The 15,363-nt window shown below is 40.2% G+C and overlaps 1 protein-coding gene across 2 annotated transcripts; it reads right to left on the bottom strand.

Annotated features, from left to right (window-relative positions):
• Nucleotides 1-7,526: 7,526 nt before the first annotated feature.
• Nucleotides 7,527-12,745, bottom strand: LOC111072077 (synaptic vesicle glycoprotein 2A-like). 2 transcript variants are annotated; one of them, XM_022363703.2, is made up of 9 exons: nt 12,632-12,745; nt 12,407-12,568; nt 12,185-12,347; nt 9,468-9,589; nt 8,766-9,177; nt 8,560-8,683; nt 8,205-8,488; nt 7,913-8,040; nt 7,531-7,858 (listed from the first exon to the last, which is right to left on the bottom strand). In XM_022363703.2, exons 1-9 carry the CDS (start codon nt 12,738-12,740, stop codon nt 7,812-7,814), a joined length of 1,551 nt encoding a protein of 516 aa, XP_022219395.2. In that variant the 5' UTR covers nt 12,741-12,745; the 3' UTR covers nt 7,531-7,811. The 2 variants fall into 2 exon arrangements, with proteins under 2 accessions (XP_022219396.2, XP_022219395.2); XM_022363704.2 differs by lacking the exon at nt 7,913-8,040 and having other exon boundaries at nt 7,527-7,858.
• Between the last annotated feature and the right edge of the window lie 2,618 nt (nt 12,746-15,363).

The raw sequence follows: 15,363 nt of genomic DNA on the forward strand, positions 1-15,363 counted from the left end.
TCAGTTTTGACTACGACTACCTGCAGTTGATCGGGCCGCTGCCTTCCACTGGTTGGGAATGCTCCCTGCCACTGACATTTTTATTTGTTTTTTTATACCCGTACTCAAAAAGAGTTAGAGGGGTATATTGTATTTATGGTAAAAGTGGATGTGTGCGACAGAGCAGGAAACGTTTCCGACCCCTTTCATTTATATATTCTTGATCACCATCAATAGCCGAGTCGATATATTCATGTCTGTCTGACCGTCCGTCCGTCTTGATGAGCGCCTAGATCTCAGAGACTGTAAGACCTAGAGCAAACAAATTTGGTTTCCAGACTTATGTTATATCAAGCGCTATAAGTGTATTTCAAAATTTCGCCCCGTCCCCTTCCGCCTCCACAAAGGAAGAAAATGTGGAAGGCACAATTTTAAAGATACGACTAAAAACGCAGTATCGTAGAGAATGAATCAGATCGGATCATAATTATAGCGAGAACGAAGAAATTAATTTTCAGTTGCTTCCCCCACCTCCTCCAGCAAGAGACCAGCTACTCTCTCAGTGCGCGAGTGCCCGCTAGCGGAGAAGATGTAGAATCTAAATGGTATATGTAGAATCTACATGTTAGATGTAGAATATACATTGTATATGTAAATGTAGATAACATATGTAGCAAAAAAATGTAATGACTGTCCGGGACTGCTTATTTTCGGTACTCACCCTCAGAAACAACTTCGTGGAATTTCTTTGAGATGCCCTCTTATTCGCAGCTGACCTACTAGCCGAGGTTAGCCGTTTTCTATTTACAAACTGCGACTCGTCCGCTGGCCTCAGCTGGACCCCCTTTGAGCCACCTCAAAGCTCAATGTGTCATCAGATACACATATACATAACATTAAATCTAACCACGTACTCCAATACGTGGAGATCGTTTAACATACAAACGTAAGGCGGTGACTATTCCGGAACACCAACAAATTCTAAAATCCGTGTTGATCCCGAATATATAAAATAGATACAAAAAATGTAATGCGTTCTGAATTGCTTGCGTTGTGTTGTATTTCGATTAATTCAAAGAGACCAGCAAAGTTTTGGGGGTGAAAGATTCATAAATTATTTCTTAATAGTAGAAACACCCGACAAGTACTACTTCGAGTTATGTTTCCGCCTGCGCATTTCGCTCTCCTCTAGTTCAAGAAACTATCCGTAACTATCTACCAGCAGAGTATGCCTACTTGTGAAAGGAAAGCCAGCAAAAAACTTAAGCTTGTGAGCTCCCAGAGTGGAACATAGCCCCCCAGCTCTTCTGCAGCAGTCCCTACGCCCACCTCTTCCTTTCCGACCAAGATTCGCGAGGTCCGAACACGTCCAAGGCTAACCAGTCTATATTCAATGCCTTGTGGCTTCTCTAGCCAGCCTTCCACACGGTACCAGGGAGAACGGCCCAATCTGCCGCCAGTTCCACATGGTCTAAGTTTGCCTTGGCTGAAGGCCGGCTGACTCACTTTAACGAGAAACTCAACGCTCCAGATTCGCTTCTAGCTTCCTCAATTCCAACGAGAACAAATCCGAGGCATGTGGGTGGGTGGAGTATCTGGGCTGTTCCGCCGTGATGGCGGAAGCGGATGGCCAAGCTGAACTGCAAGAGATGTTCGACGCCTGCTACTTGGTTTACGCGTAATGTGTGCCTGAACTAAATGTCCAGCTACAGCCCCCGACTGTAACTCCAACGGCATAACCGGCCGTCCAGGCGTCTATGTCGAGCGGTTGTCACCTTCCTCTGTGTGACAAGGAAGTTTTCAGTGGAGACTACTAGCAGTGACTCACTTTCGGGGACCTGTTCACAGCCATTTACATTAATGGCGAAATGTTGGCCCCTGGGGAAAGAGTGTTCCACCTCAACCAAAAAACTAGCGGTGAAGCCAGCGACATCGTGGCACAGGCTACGCTTACAAATTATGGTTTCGATTACATCTGAGCCTTTTCAAAACATAAGTCCCAATCCGAACTGAAGCTGCTTTAAAAGAGCTCCAGAGGTCCGTACACAAATGCCTCACGACCCTCAAATACTCCGAGGTCTCCACAGACAGCTGCTTTGCTGACGGCGTGCTGGTCTATTTGATTTCTTCTAAGTTGCCAAAGACGATACAGAAACAAATCCTACCTGGCAAGCAACGGACATCATCCTGTGCGGGTCTGCCTCTTGTTCCTCAATATGACCGTGAATGAGCGGTTAAACAACACAAGCAGAGGCTCTGTTTGAATTGCTTTGCTCTAAGTGTAAGGGTCGACACCACTCACTCTATCATCGGGGCGACCAGCCTCCAGTTTTTTCTAGCCATGGTCCTGATGGTTCCTGAAGCCGTCTTCAAATCAGCCACGCGGCATACTCCATACTTGCCTTTGACGACATCGACCACTCTAGCTAGTCGCCAACGCATTGGAGGAAGATTCTCGACCTTCACCAGGGCGACATCGTTGACCCAGAGGTTTTGCGCAGGCGTACGCCACTTCGAGCGCTCTTGCAAAAGAGTCAGATACTCTTCGCGCCAACGCCTCCAGAATGTCTGCTGCAGTTGAGTGACCCGCTGCCAACCATCCAGACCAGTGATGGGCACGAAATCTAACGGAAAGAGCCAGACGTAAAAAACAAAAAAAAAACAACCCCCGTCGCGACGCTTCGCAGTTATGAGCTAGACAGAATGGGCGAGCAAAGTGAATACACTTTGTTGTTGCTCTGATTTTCATGTGCGTAGCCCAAGACACATGATGTGTTGTTGCAATCTCGAGATCGCGCCTTCGAAGTATTTTTGCGGTCTCTTTTACGCCAAATTTCTGTGGCATCGTTTTTGTAAAAATTCACGGATCGCTGAACTCGAGCGACGATCGTCTGAGCCGACTTGTTGGCGCCCCCCGAAAAACATTTTGGAAAGAGCCGCAGACGATTGTAATTGAGCTTCGTTAGGTCAGGCTCGAGAATTGTCTCATGCGGGCCTCCCAGATGCAGATGAGCAGGCGTCAACACACCTGAGCGTGTCAGCCAAACAGGATTCATGGACTTCCTTCATGTGCGAGTCGCTCAGGTAAAGCTTCTTCAGCTCCAGAAGCTCATTCTTAGCGCCAACGAAATTTGTCGCATTGTCCGACCAAATTTGACTTGGCCTTCCTCGAGTGGACGTGAAACGTTTCAATGCGCCTAGGAGCGACGCGGTAGTCAGATCCCTAACAAGCTCCATGTGTATGGCCATAGATGTGAAGCAAATAAACACGCTTAGCACTTGATCGGAGGCCTCGTGCGGATTTCTGATCGGTAGAAAAAGGGTCCACAATAGTTCACTCCAGTTACTTCGAAGGCCCGCGATCCTTCTAGACGCTCCTTAGGCAAGTCTCCCATAATGTGCTCAACCATGCGCGGCCTCGTCCTGAAGCATTTCACACACTTGCTAACCACTTTCGAGACGGCTTTGCTTCCTCCAATAGGCCAATATTCTAATCGAATTTTAGCAAGCAAGGCGCGAGGTCCGGCATGGAGGTTCGTTGATGATAATAGCTTATTGCAGACGTTACGGGATGTCCCTTGGGGAAAATAAGCGGGTGCTGAGAAATAAATGTGAGCGATGAGTTGCCGAGACGACCTTCAACTCGAAGTAAACCAGACGGATCGATGAACGGAGATAGCGAACTGATGGAGCTAGACTTCGTGACTTGCCCATTGCGTCCTTTATGTCCGACCACAAACTTGCCAGCTGAACGTGACGAACAAGAAGAAGCGTTCCTTGCTGAATGTCAGAAACCGTGAGTCCAGGATGCCTAAGACGATGAACGAATTTATGCATGTAGGCGAATGTGCGCTGCATGCCAAAGAAAGAGTTTGCAAATTTGCATCCAGACGTGAGATCGGCATGTGGAGACGCGATCAGCAATACACGTTTGAGAAGTTCAATGGTCGGAGTTTCAGAAACGGGAGATACAGGCGACTCATCCTTAGAACCTAACAAAAACGAGGGGCCGTGAAACCAGCTCTGATTGGATGAGGTGGCTGGGAAGCCAGATTCTGGAGAGGATATCAGCGGGATTCAACGATGTGGGAACATAGCGCCATTCCATGCCTTGCGTCAACTCCTGAATTGTTGCCACTCGATTTGCCACGAAAACCTGAAATTTGGCTGGCTCATCCCGAATCCAAGATAACCCCGTAGACGAATCCGACCAGCAGTAAAACTGACCTGGGAAGATTCCCGTCTCCTTTAAGTTGCGCATAACCTTCGCAACCAAATGGGCTCCACTCAATTCCAGCTTTGGAATCGAAAATGATTTTAGTGGCGCCACTCGAGACTTTGAGCACTAAACATTGCTAGACCACTCCCCTTGCCTGGACACGACATATATGTGAGCACCATATGCTCCCATGCTGGCATCACAAAATCCATGAACCTCTACAGTTGTGCTGGAATGATGGACAACGCGAGAAAATGAAATCCAAGTTGAGTGCAGCGCTGTTGGTAGGCTTTCATCCCAGTCCAAATGTTCTCTCCAAAGCTGCTGAAGAAAGATCTTGCACCTAACAATAACAGGATTTAAAAATCTAAGAGGGTCGTAGAAACGCGCAATAGTTGATAAAACAGACCGCTTGGAGGGCCTTGAATTCGTGTCCAGCGCGGACAGGGCAAACAGCAGCTGATCCGACGCAGGGTCCCAAGCTAAATTTCTCCACGTCGTCTTCTGGAATTCCATCAAGCAGTACTCGAGCACCATTTTCTAAGCTTGAAGTTACCGGAAGACAGTAGACTTGAAGTTTGGCGCATCTTTTCCATGACCTCTGCGACCGAGTTGCCGCCAGAGATGAGATCATCAATATAGAACTCCTGTTGCAGAGCAGCTGAGCCAAGAGGGTAGGGATTACCCGAATCGATGGCCAGCTGGTGCATTGCGCGGACAGCTAAAAACGATGCAGCCCTCGTACCGTATGTGACGGTGTCTAATGTGTAGACCTGAACCTCGGACTGGATGGAATGTAGCCATAGGATACACTGTAGAAAATTGTCAGGTGGAGATATCTTTACGTAGCGGTACATTTTACAAATGTCACAGTGAGAGCGACGGGATATGTGCGGAGCCGGATCAATATGTTAAACAATTCAGGCTGAATAACAGGACCTGTCATCATCACATCATTTAAAGAGCATCCAGTTGATGTAGCTGCAGAGCCATCGAAAACGACACGGAGTTTTTTCGTGGTACTATCCTCCTTTAAAACGCAGTGATGAGGCAGAAAATACTTGCAGAGGCTACGTGAGTCAGGATGGACTTCGGACATATGCTTTAAGTCAGTATACTCTTTCATAATAGCTGAGTAACGCTTCTTGAGCGTGGGACTACGATCCAGTTTTCGCTCCAAACTGAGAAATCGTCGACACGCCTGAGTATAAGACTCTCCCAAGCGATCAGCATCACGGAGTACTCCTCTGATGGCAAACGGGAAAAGTGGCTTACGAAATGCACCTCACAATCTACTTCTTACTTTGTACTCAAATTAGTCTCCACACAATTCTCGACTTCCCAAAACATACGAAGAGTTCGATCCAACCTTGCATTCACTCTAGCCTTCGAATCCGGAGAATTTAGCGTTGCCGAAAAGCGACAAGCTTGATACCCTCTGTCCACCACCAGATATGATCCACCCAAGCCGGGTCTTCTGCAGAGGAGTCAATCCATCTATGAGCTTGATTTGCCATACTCAGAGAAGGTCATAGAATATGCTCGCGCCAATGAGATCTACTCGCTGAGGATTAAAGAATGCAGGATCGGCAAGCTGAATATTGGAGGGAATATTCCAATCGGCTACATTAACTGCCAGACTTGGTTGGCTATCTGTGATTGTGGGTGCGATGAGAGCAGTGAGTGTGTTCGAATAGTCCGAAGTGCGAGACTGCATGCAAATGCTGACGGTGGATCCCTCAGTGGACACGCTAGTATCGCCCAGACCAGAAACAAGGGCAGACGATTGAGTTCTCCTAAGCTGAAGCTGCTGAGCGACCCTGGATATAACGAGATGAAGCTGGGATCCTGAATCTAGAATGGCGCGACAGGAAACCAAAGCGCCAGATCGATTTTTCACAAAAACAACAGCTGTAGCCTACAGCACAACATCGGAGTGGAGACCTTGGGCAGCAAGAGAGGTAGCCGCATGAGACGGCACACTGCTAGCAGAATCCTGATCCGGCGTAATAGCTCCTGGTTGTACTGCTCGTTCTGGAGGAGAAACAGCTGGGAAGCTTTGCGCTATGGATGAGTCGAAGTGCAATAAGGTATGATGCCTCCTTCCGCAAACTCTACACTGGCCACCTGTACATGCACGAGTCCGATGACCCGATTTTAAGCAGTTAAAACAAAGTGACAGCTTCTTCACTTCCTTGAGGCGCAGAAACGGAGATATACTTCGGAAGATTCTGCACGAGTATATTCCGTGGCCCGCTGAATGACAGAAAGGGCATCTAGACGAGTCGGCGGAAGAGTTAGAGGCAACAAAGGTTTTCTTTAGATGTTTAGACTGGCTTTTTCCCACCTGAGCGCTACCAGCGTGTGTCGCTATAGCGTATAGCACGTTCTCCATCTTCTGGCATCGCTTCTCCAGCAAATCATAGAACTCCCCAGCTTTGGGTATCCTGTCCGATGACGCAGTCTATTCCCATTTGGTTTGGGTCTTCGCATCTAGTTTTTGCAGAAGCATGTGGATTATTATGCATCCCGATATCTCCTCAGCACTTCCTAATGTCTGCAGGGCACGCGTATGCAAGTTGACTGCGTCCGAAAACTCCCGAACTCTTTAGCAGAAGGCGAATCTTCCCTCTTGAGCCCAAGAATCTCCTTGATATGTGCCTGGAAAACAAGTCGTTTATTATTAAAACGTTTGCTAAGTATGTCCAGAGCCATACGATAATTGGCACTGGAGAGCTCCAACGATCGAACCGAATCCAATACAGGGCGTTGGAGGACATCCCTTTGAGACGAACGAGCAATTCATATTAAAAAAATTAAAAAAAACTTCATTGTTCTGACTTTTCCTGATTTTTTAAATATGTAAAAATGTTTTTAATAATTAGTTTTTCAGTAAGTAAGCGTTTGATGACAGAGTTTTATTGTCGAATTCGTATATTTTTCCTGTGAAAAGAGATTGTGACGTTCCACTGTTTTCATAAGCTTTTATAGTCTACATTTCTGAAATGCTGCAGAAAAAGAAATATTGTATATTAAAGCTTAAATAAATTCAAAATAAATAATAATAATAAATTATATAACCATCATATTTTTTAAAATTAGAAAAGCAATTCGAAATTCTGAGTACGCAGTTTTATTTGTGGTACAATGTTGCGAAGTTCAAACAAAAAATAGCAACAAATGTTTCCTTGTTTATTTTTAATGAATTAAGATGGGATGGCATGGAATCAGCTAGCGATTTAAGGCCGGATACATGCGATGGTATGTATGTATGTAAGAACGTTTGAATAGCATAAAAATGTCCCCAACACGCGTGGTCTTCTTCTTGCAACATAACAGTTTTAAAAACTTGTTTTTAATATCAAAAGTATACAAAATTTTAAAGAAAAGGTCCTTATGAGATAGCTAAAAAATTCAAACTGAAGCTGTTACGCGTCGATTCCCAACCGACCGATGAGCGCTGTATACGTATAACCGATCCGGTTACTAGATATGTATTTACAAGAATACATATGTTTGAATAATCCTCGGGGAAAATTTGACCTATTAGGCCTCGCGCACACTGTAGCTTATTGTTCTGTAGATATAACGTGATATAATGGTACTGTCCCAACTATGTAGACCTCTGGATTGGTATGATATTAACGAGAACGACACACACTGAAATAAAAACATTGTTAATATTTTTATCATATTCACTTTTAAGTAAATTACCAAACAGAATAAAATTACAAATTGCAAAGGTTATATTACAGTATGGCTGTAACATAAATCCCATTAAGTTTGTAGCTGCGATGATTCCAAGTCGTCCCAAGGACATGCAAAAGCTAACAGCTTTTCCACTATAATTTTTAAAATACAATACAATACAATACTTGTGTAGATTTGAATTTCTAAAAGTTCTGAAATACTATATTATTCTATAGCCTATCACTAGATTATGTTAGGTTTCACTGACATGTACATACATACATATGTATCTATTTGTATAAAAACAAGTGGTTACCGTAGATTAGTTGGGACCAGATCAACAATTGCACCGAGCATGATGGAAATCGAAAGTCCCGGCAAAAGTATGTAAAGGCAAAATAGTACAAGTACTGCCGTGCGGTTCCCAAAAAAATGAAGACAAATGCCAGAAAACGTTGCAATTATGAGCGCAGCTAGCAGTACGTTCTTACGGCCTAACGGGTTAATTAGAGTCCCTTGAATGGAAAATCCAATTAAAAAGGCGACTCCAACAATTATGTTGTCTATGTAAGTTTTGTTTGATATGTGATCTGAGCAGGCCTAAAATGATAAAATAAAGACCAAGTTTAAGAATGTATCCATATTTTTCTGGGGTAAAAATTGGTATGTACCAGTGTAAAATTTTCTGCTTTTGTATTGTACTCGCTTAATATTTCGCAAACAGTAGATGAGTCATTGAAGGCCTCAGATGACCGGTTTACGATTTCTGGAAACCAAAACTGCATACCATTTGAGCTGCAATAAAATACTATACGTAATAATAACTCCGAATGAAAGGATGGTTAGTTTATATCTGAAATATTTGATTTCACTTTACCTGAAAAACATCCCAAATACAGCGATGTTGCTTATTATAAAGTATAATCCATGGGGCTTATGAAATAGGGGAGCGGTTGCACGTGCAATTTTTGATAAAATACATCTGGGGATATTATCTATCGAATTCTCGTCAGATTCAACTTCCGATTTGAGCAGAAATACGTCACAATTTAGCAAATCCTGTATAGGTGTGCCTCGATTAAATTTACAAATCCAAGAAACAGCTTGTATTGCCTCGTTGGTTTTATTTTGCGATAATAAAAGCTTCGGGCTTTCTGGATAGCGTAATAATAGCAAGCCCCCCATTAATCCAGGTAGAAGACTTATCAGCATAATTAAACGCCATGGCCGAAAAACAAAATCGCCTAAGCTGAGCGACCAGTTAGACGACAGTACCATCCAAGCAGTCACTAAAGTTCAAGAAAATTAGAGAAAATACTCGTAGTTAAAACAGTTGGCATTTACATTTGCCATACATTTCTATATCCTTTCAGAAAAAAGTATTATTTTGTACACCAAAGATAACTTACACCCTTAGACCAGACGGAAGTTTTCCACTAAGTTGATAATTATGCTTATCTCTTTGCTGTAGACGGTACTATATTCAGCGGAACGTACATACATATGTATTTATATTTAAGATAAATAAACGTAATGTCTGCAAGAGTATCAGCAAGCCTTTCTTTATCCTTGTTCTTACCTGGAACATATATTGCAGTCACACTGACGAACATTGTCGAATAATTTATAGCAACTGCTCGATGTTTGGGTGTATTGAATTCACTTAAATATGCATATATTGCAGCTGAGACACCACCAATGCTATATGTGTGTAAAAGACATTAAACAAAATAATTTTATATTAAATTTTGCTAATTAACTGTAGTGCTTAGCTTAGTCTATAGACCAAAGTATGCGGGGACAGCTCATCAGAAAATTTTTATTTTCTTAGCGTTGATGTTAGTATGTAATTCTCTTAATGATTCATATAAAAAGTCCTTAAAGACTAAAGATAATGTAAGTCTTCAGAAACATTAACAGCTTTTACTGTGAATTACTGGATAAGTGAACCACGAAAGAGCCGCAAGCAAAATGCAAATCCCATAAACAGCCTCTCTTGCCTTTTTTATTGGTTGCCTCCAGATAATTATATATTTGAACTGAGTGAATTCATCTATTACAATATACTATAGTTTTCATCTACTGAGTATTTAAAAAAAAAAACAGAAGGAACGTGGGAGTCGCTTCTGGGGACGCGACTCTTTTTTTATACCCGTACTCAGTTCAGTATATAAATTTGTATGTTTTAAAAAATTTTAGATTTTACATTTTTTTGCTGCATCTGTTATTTACAGCTACATCTAACATGTACATTTTACATATACCATTTATATTCTACATCTTCTCCGCTAGCGGCCCTCGCGCACTGAACGAGGCAGAGGTGCAAATGAGAAAGAGAATGAGTAGCTGGTCTCTTGCTGCAAGAGGTGGGGGAAGCAACTGAAAATTAATTTATTTGTTATGGCTTTAATAATGACAGATTTTCGTTCTTTTTGATGGCGGAAAGGGCGGGGGGAAAATTTTGAAATACACTTGTAGCAGTGGGATACCACATGAGTCTGGAAACAAAATTTGTTTGCTCTAGCTCTTACAGTCTCTGAGATCTAGGCGCTCATCAAGACAGATATGGATGGATATATCGACTCCGCTATTGATGATGATCAAGAATATATATACCTTATGGGGTCGGAAACGTGTTCTTCTCTGCGTTGCACACATCCACTTCGAGCACAAATATAATATTTCCCTTAACTCTTCGAGTATAAAAAGGGTTTTTATTTTGACTATTTACTCAACTTACAACTCTAGCACTATAATTGGTGCTAATGTTGATTTTCGACAAGGCATTTTCCAGGGACAAAAACAGAAGTGGTTTTAGCGCTCAAAAAAAAAGGAGTCCAAATCGAATTGAACCTAGGTTGAACCTAAGTTGAACCTAACATATTTAAAAAAGAAAAATTAACGGTCAAACTCAAACTTTAATTTTTTTACCCTAAAAACCATCATACAAAATATAAATAAAATAGAAAAATATGCAAATTGATTTTTTTACTACAAATCTTAATTTTTTATAAATTGGTATTGAAATTATTGAAAAAACAATTGTTTATTGAATGAACAATTAAACGTAAACTAATTGAACTGACATGCTATCGATTTGTTTAAGTTTTTGCATCATTAAATAGAGATGCAATCGAAGCGTTTTTAAAAACTGTGCAAGAAAAGCCTTCCCAGCAAATGGCTAACACCAGTTCATAAGAAAAGCTACAAAATGAAATTTGTTCAACTTGCTGTAAGCTTCCCGGATGAAAGCCGTTCCGGACATAAAACTAGTATATTCCTCTGAAATGGTTGACCCATTTGAAAAAAGGGAAAATTGCTTCGTTAAATATGAAAATATTTAGTTAAATGCATATGCATATATGTATGTGTATAGCAAGGGGCTTGGCTAATCTAAAATTTACGTATTTATACCTTATGAATGTGTTTGTTAATTGTTAGCTAGTTAGAATTTGAAAAAAAGAGTATATTGAGCAACATCTCTGCAACGATCTCTAATGGCCGTTTAGTTAGCATGGGTTGGGATAAAAAATATCTTATATCTCCTAAAAGGTGCAATTGTGGTAATGGTTTTTTCTTTTGTTTGTTTGCTGAATATCGCAACTATTTTTTCGTGCAGTCCAATGCTTGGCCAAATATGGCCTTTTTTTCAATTTTTTTTTTTAATTTGTTCATTAAATTATGAAAAAAAAAATTTGCCTAGCCTGAGTACTTTTTAAGAAAAATGCATTAACCTTTGCCTTATAAGAACGGTTTTCTTCATACTTAAAAAAAAAAAAACAAAAAATTTAACTTTGAACAACAACAACTGGGCAACAACTTTTCAAGCGGTAAAATGTGATTTTCAAAGAGTTGGTCAACCAATTTTAGATTCGCAGTCTCTCTATTGATTTTAATGAGCAATGCTTTGAACGACGCCGAATTAATGCACCTATACAGAAAAAAAGGGATAAAGGATATATTTTTTCTATTTTTATTGAGTTTATTAATTTAAAATTTCGTAAAAAAATACCTCACAAAAATCTTCATTTTTGTATTTGAAAGCTTATTTATAGCTGCATAAATTAGCTTTTCAGAATGGCAAAGTTCATTACAACCAAATGTAAGATACTTGAGTTGTTATTAAAAAAAAATTATGCATGGAAAAAAAAGTATCATCAAACAATTTCTAAGCCCAAAATCTTTCAGAAAATGTTGATTTGGTTTCTTGAGGAAAAATCGTATCGGGTAGTGCCATAGGTATTTTATTGTCGGAGAATCGACAATAGTTTCTACCTGTTTGAAATTCGCACTTACCTGATACCAACAAATAAGTTAATTATGTTAAATATCCAAATGTTTGTAACAAACATAAGAACGAATTGTAATATATTGCTGGCGAAAACACCGCAAAGTAAAACTTTCCGACGCCCAATGTCGTCGCTGATGTATCCCCATATATATGTAGAGAAAAACAGTCCTGTAAATTTATAAAAATTTTTCTTTTGGTGTGTAAATTATAATTTACTTTTGACTCACCAGCAACACACGCAGCCATCATCAGACCTTTTTCAGCTTGACTTGATCCAAATTCACATTGCGATGTGATTGCTATAATACTCATGGATTGTTGAGCAGCCACAGACGTAATCGTCAGTAAACCACTAATGATTAAAAGTAACCATTGAGTTTTGCCATAACCTGGTAACGGAGTCAACAATTTAGTCCAGTTAAATCGTCACAAATCGTAATTGAATACTTTACCGATCTTCTCTAATATCAAGTCATAGTCCCACAAATGTAAAGCCTGGGTATTACTCTGAAACGAGTTTTGCATCGTGGCATACCTAGCAATCACTTGTTGACTGAGCATTGCGCAATTGCTTCACCTTCTTTTATGCATTGTAGTCTAATGTCAAGAGCAACTTGAGTAAGGCAAACCCGTTTGGAAATACAAATTAAAATATTTTAATATAAACACATTCAACCAATGTTTATACAGAAAGCGGATCCCACAATATATATTCTAAGTTAGCTAATAACACTACTCAACAAAATTGAACTTTTTATTTCTGCTGTGGAACAAAATAATTTTTCTGATAGATTTCGGGATTTAAAAAGTTTTGTAGTACTTTGTTTTTTTATGGTTTAATTTTTTTTTTCAAGAATTTTTTAAATCTTTTATTCTTGATCTTGAATTTGAAAGCTTAATATCTTCCAGGCGTTAAGCTGCAGCTACAAAGTGTCTGGGTCGGATTTATAGCTACATTTGTCAGTTTTTCATATAATATAAGATACTTAAGTTATGTGAAAAATAGAAGCACTACCTCTGAAAAAAACATTAAAAAATTTCCAGATTTTTTAAAATTCTTAACAAAAAAATTAACCATAATAAAAAACCATAATTCGTTAAAAATTTTGAGACCTCTAAATCTATAAGAAAAATTCATTTTGGGCCACAGCGTTAATGTCGTGTTGACTAGTGTAATCGGTACAGCTAGCTGGCTGATTGGTGTCTGCTTTCAGAAACTTTACGTTATGAGCTAGAGTAACCAAATCAAGTATACATACTTTTCCAATGCCCAAGTTCAAGTTTTTGTCAATTTTGTTGAATCAAGCTTACTAAATTTTGTGTTGTTCACAACGATCATTCGCTTTGCGGACGAGAAGTATTATTTTAGTACGATACAGCAGTTATTTTTATGGCAAGTACTCAAAGAGTACAGGGGTGTACTAGATTTTTTTAGATACATATTTATTTACATAAAATAACATAACATAAATAGGGATATATGAGCATTTTATGTATGCAAATATCTTATTGTTTATGTAATTTATACAAAATGATCGTGATTCTCATTCGCAGCAATACAGAGCGTGAGCGTGGGAGAATCAGCGGATAATATAATTTTTTAATATAATGCGCTTATAGTTTTCTCGTAAATGTGAACATATGTGTGGATGGCACATTTTTTGAGCGGTTATAAAGACGGAAAGACAGACAAATATGACTATAATCAACTCGTCTTTTGATGCTGATTAATTGAGGTTATATTTTGACATATCTTTTCAAACCCTTACGTTTGATTTCCGTCTTTTTTTTGTGAATTGCTACCTATATAATTACTATTAAAATGGTAATTTGATTTGTTTTCAAAATTGAACTGTTTCATTTATTTATTTATTTAATTTAGATACATCTAAAACACCTTAAACATAAATATAATACATATTTGGCCAAATAATAAAGTTAAATACTAGCCTATATATGTGGTATTTGGTGAGGAGCCACAAAAAGAGCAGAGTCTGTTAAGCTAACAGAGCCCGTAACAGACAGAGAGCAGGAAACGCAAGAGTTTGTGGATGGTCAGCAACGTGCAGTAGGCAGGATCGTTGGCGGTGGACATCTGGACAAAGCAGAAAGCGTGGATCAGAGAAAGTAGCTGGCAGACCGCAAGTGCGTGGCGTTGGAAAAAGTCAGGGAGCATAATTTCTGCGAGACAAGTCTGTTCCCGAATTTCGGCTGTCAAAGAGGAATCGACGAACAACTTGGAGAAGCAGACAGATACAAATTTTGTTGTTGTATTGGGAGAGTAACAGATTGCATTTGGCAATCGTGTTGTTTAACAGAGGCATTTAACATAGTGTTAGGTTGCAGTTTTCAGGTGTAAGCTCGTCAGTGGATAGAAGAACTAGAAGAGTGTGCGCTGACGGTGGAATGGAACTAATTGCAGGTGTTCATTTATGCAAAACAATTGCTCAGCGCAATATTCGTGATTGGAATGCTTTGAAGAGTGCATTGATCAACGAATTTGGTGTGAGGGTGTCATCAGCGGAGGTACATCGTAGCCTAGGGAAGCGGCAGAACGAAACGTTGCAAGACTATCTATACGGTGTTGACAAAGCCGATCGATATGGAGGACGAAAGCTTAATCGAATACTTTGTTAACGGAATTCCAGATTCTTTTAGATTCAACCAGCTAGGACATAGAGCTGCTCAATGCGAAGTCGAGATGACAATTAAACAGGAAAGGCAATCAATCTAGTTATGGAGAAAAGTGGAAATCCATCAAATACGTTAATTTCTTCAAGACTGGAGTTGAAATCGATAACGTACGGAAAATAAGCGTTTAAACTTTAAAGGATTGGTCGATACAGGGTTTTTTTAAAGTTGGTAGAGAAAAACTGGCAGGACACGAAACATGGCTATCGGGGAATTAGTGCTAACCAAATTAAGACTTTGGGCAGTATCACCATACCTGTGCAGATTGATGGCATTGACATAACAGTATAGTTTCATGTAATTGCGGACAAAGACATGGCATTTGATGCTATATTGGGTAGAACTCTTCTGGACAGCGTGGATATGATGGTGACAAGGGAAGGAATAGCACTAAGGCTTAGATCAGGAGACAAAGTGGGTACAACAGCATGGAGATGAAAAGGTCGATGTTAATTCGTGCACGGCGCTGCCAACTGAATTTCGTAGTTCGGGT

This window comes from Drosophila obscura, unplaced genomic scaffold (genome assembly GCF_018151105.1).
Source record: "Drosophila obscura isolate BZ-5 IFL unplaced genomic scaffold, ASM1815110v1 contig_192, whole genome shotgun sequence".
In the NCBI taxonomy this organism is placed as follows: domain Eukaryota; kingdom Metazoa; phylum Arthropoda; class Insecta; order Diptera; family Drosophilidae; genus Drosophila; species Drosophila obscura.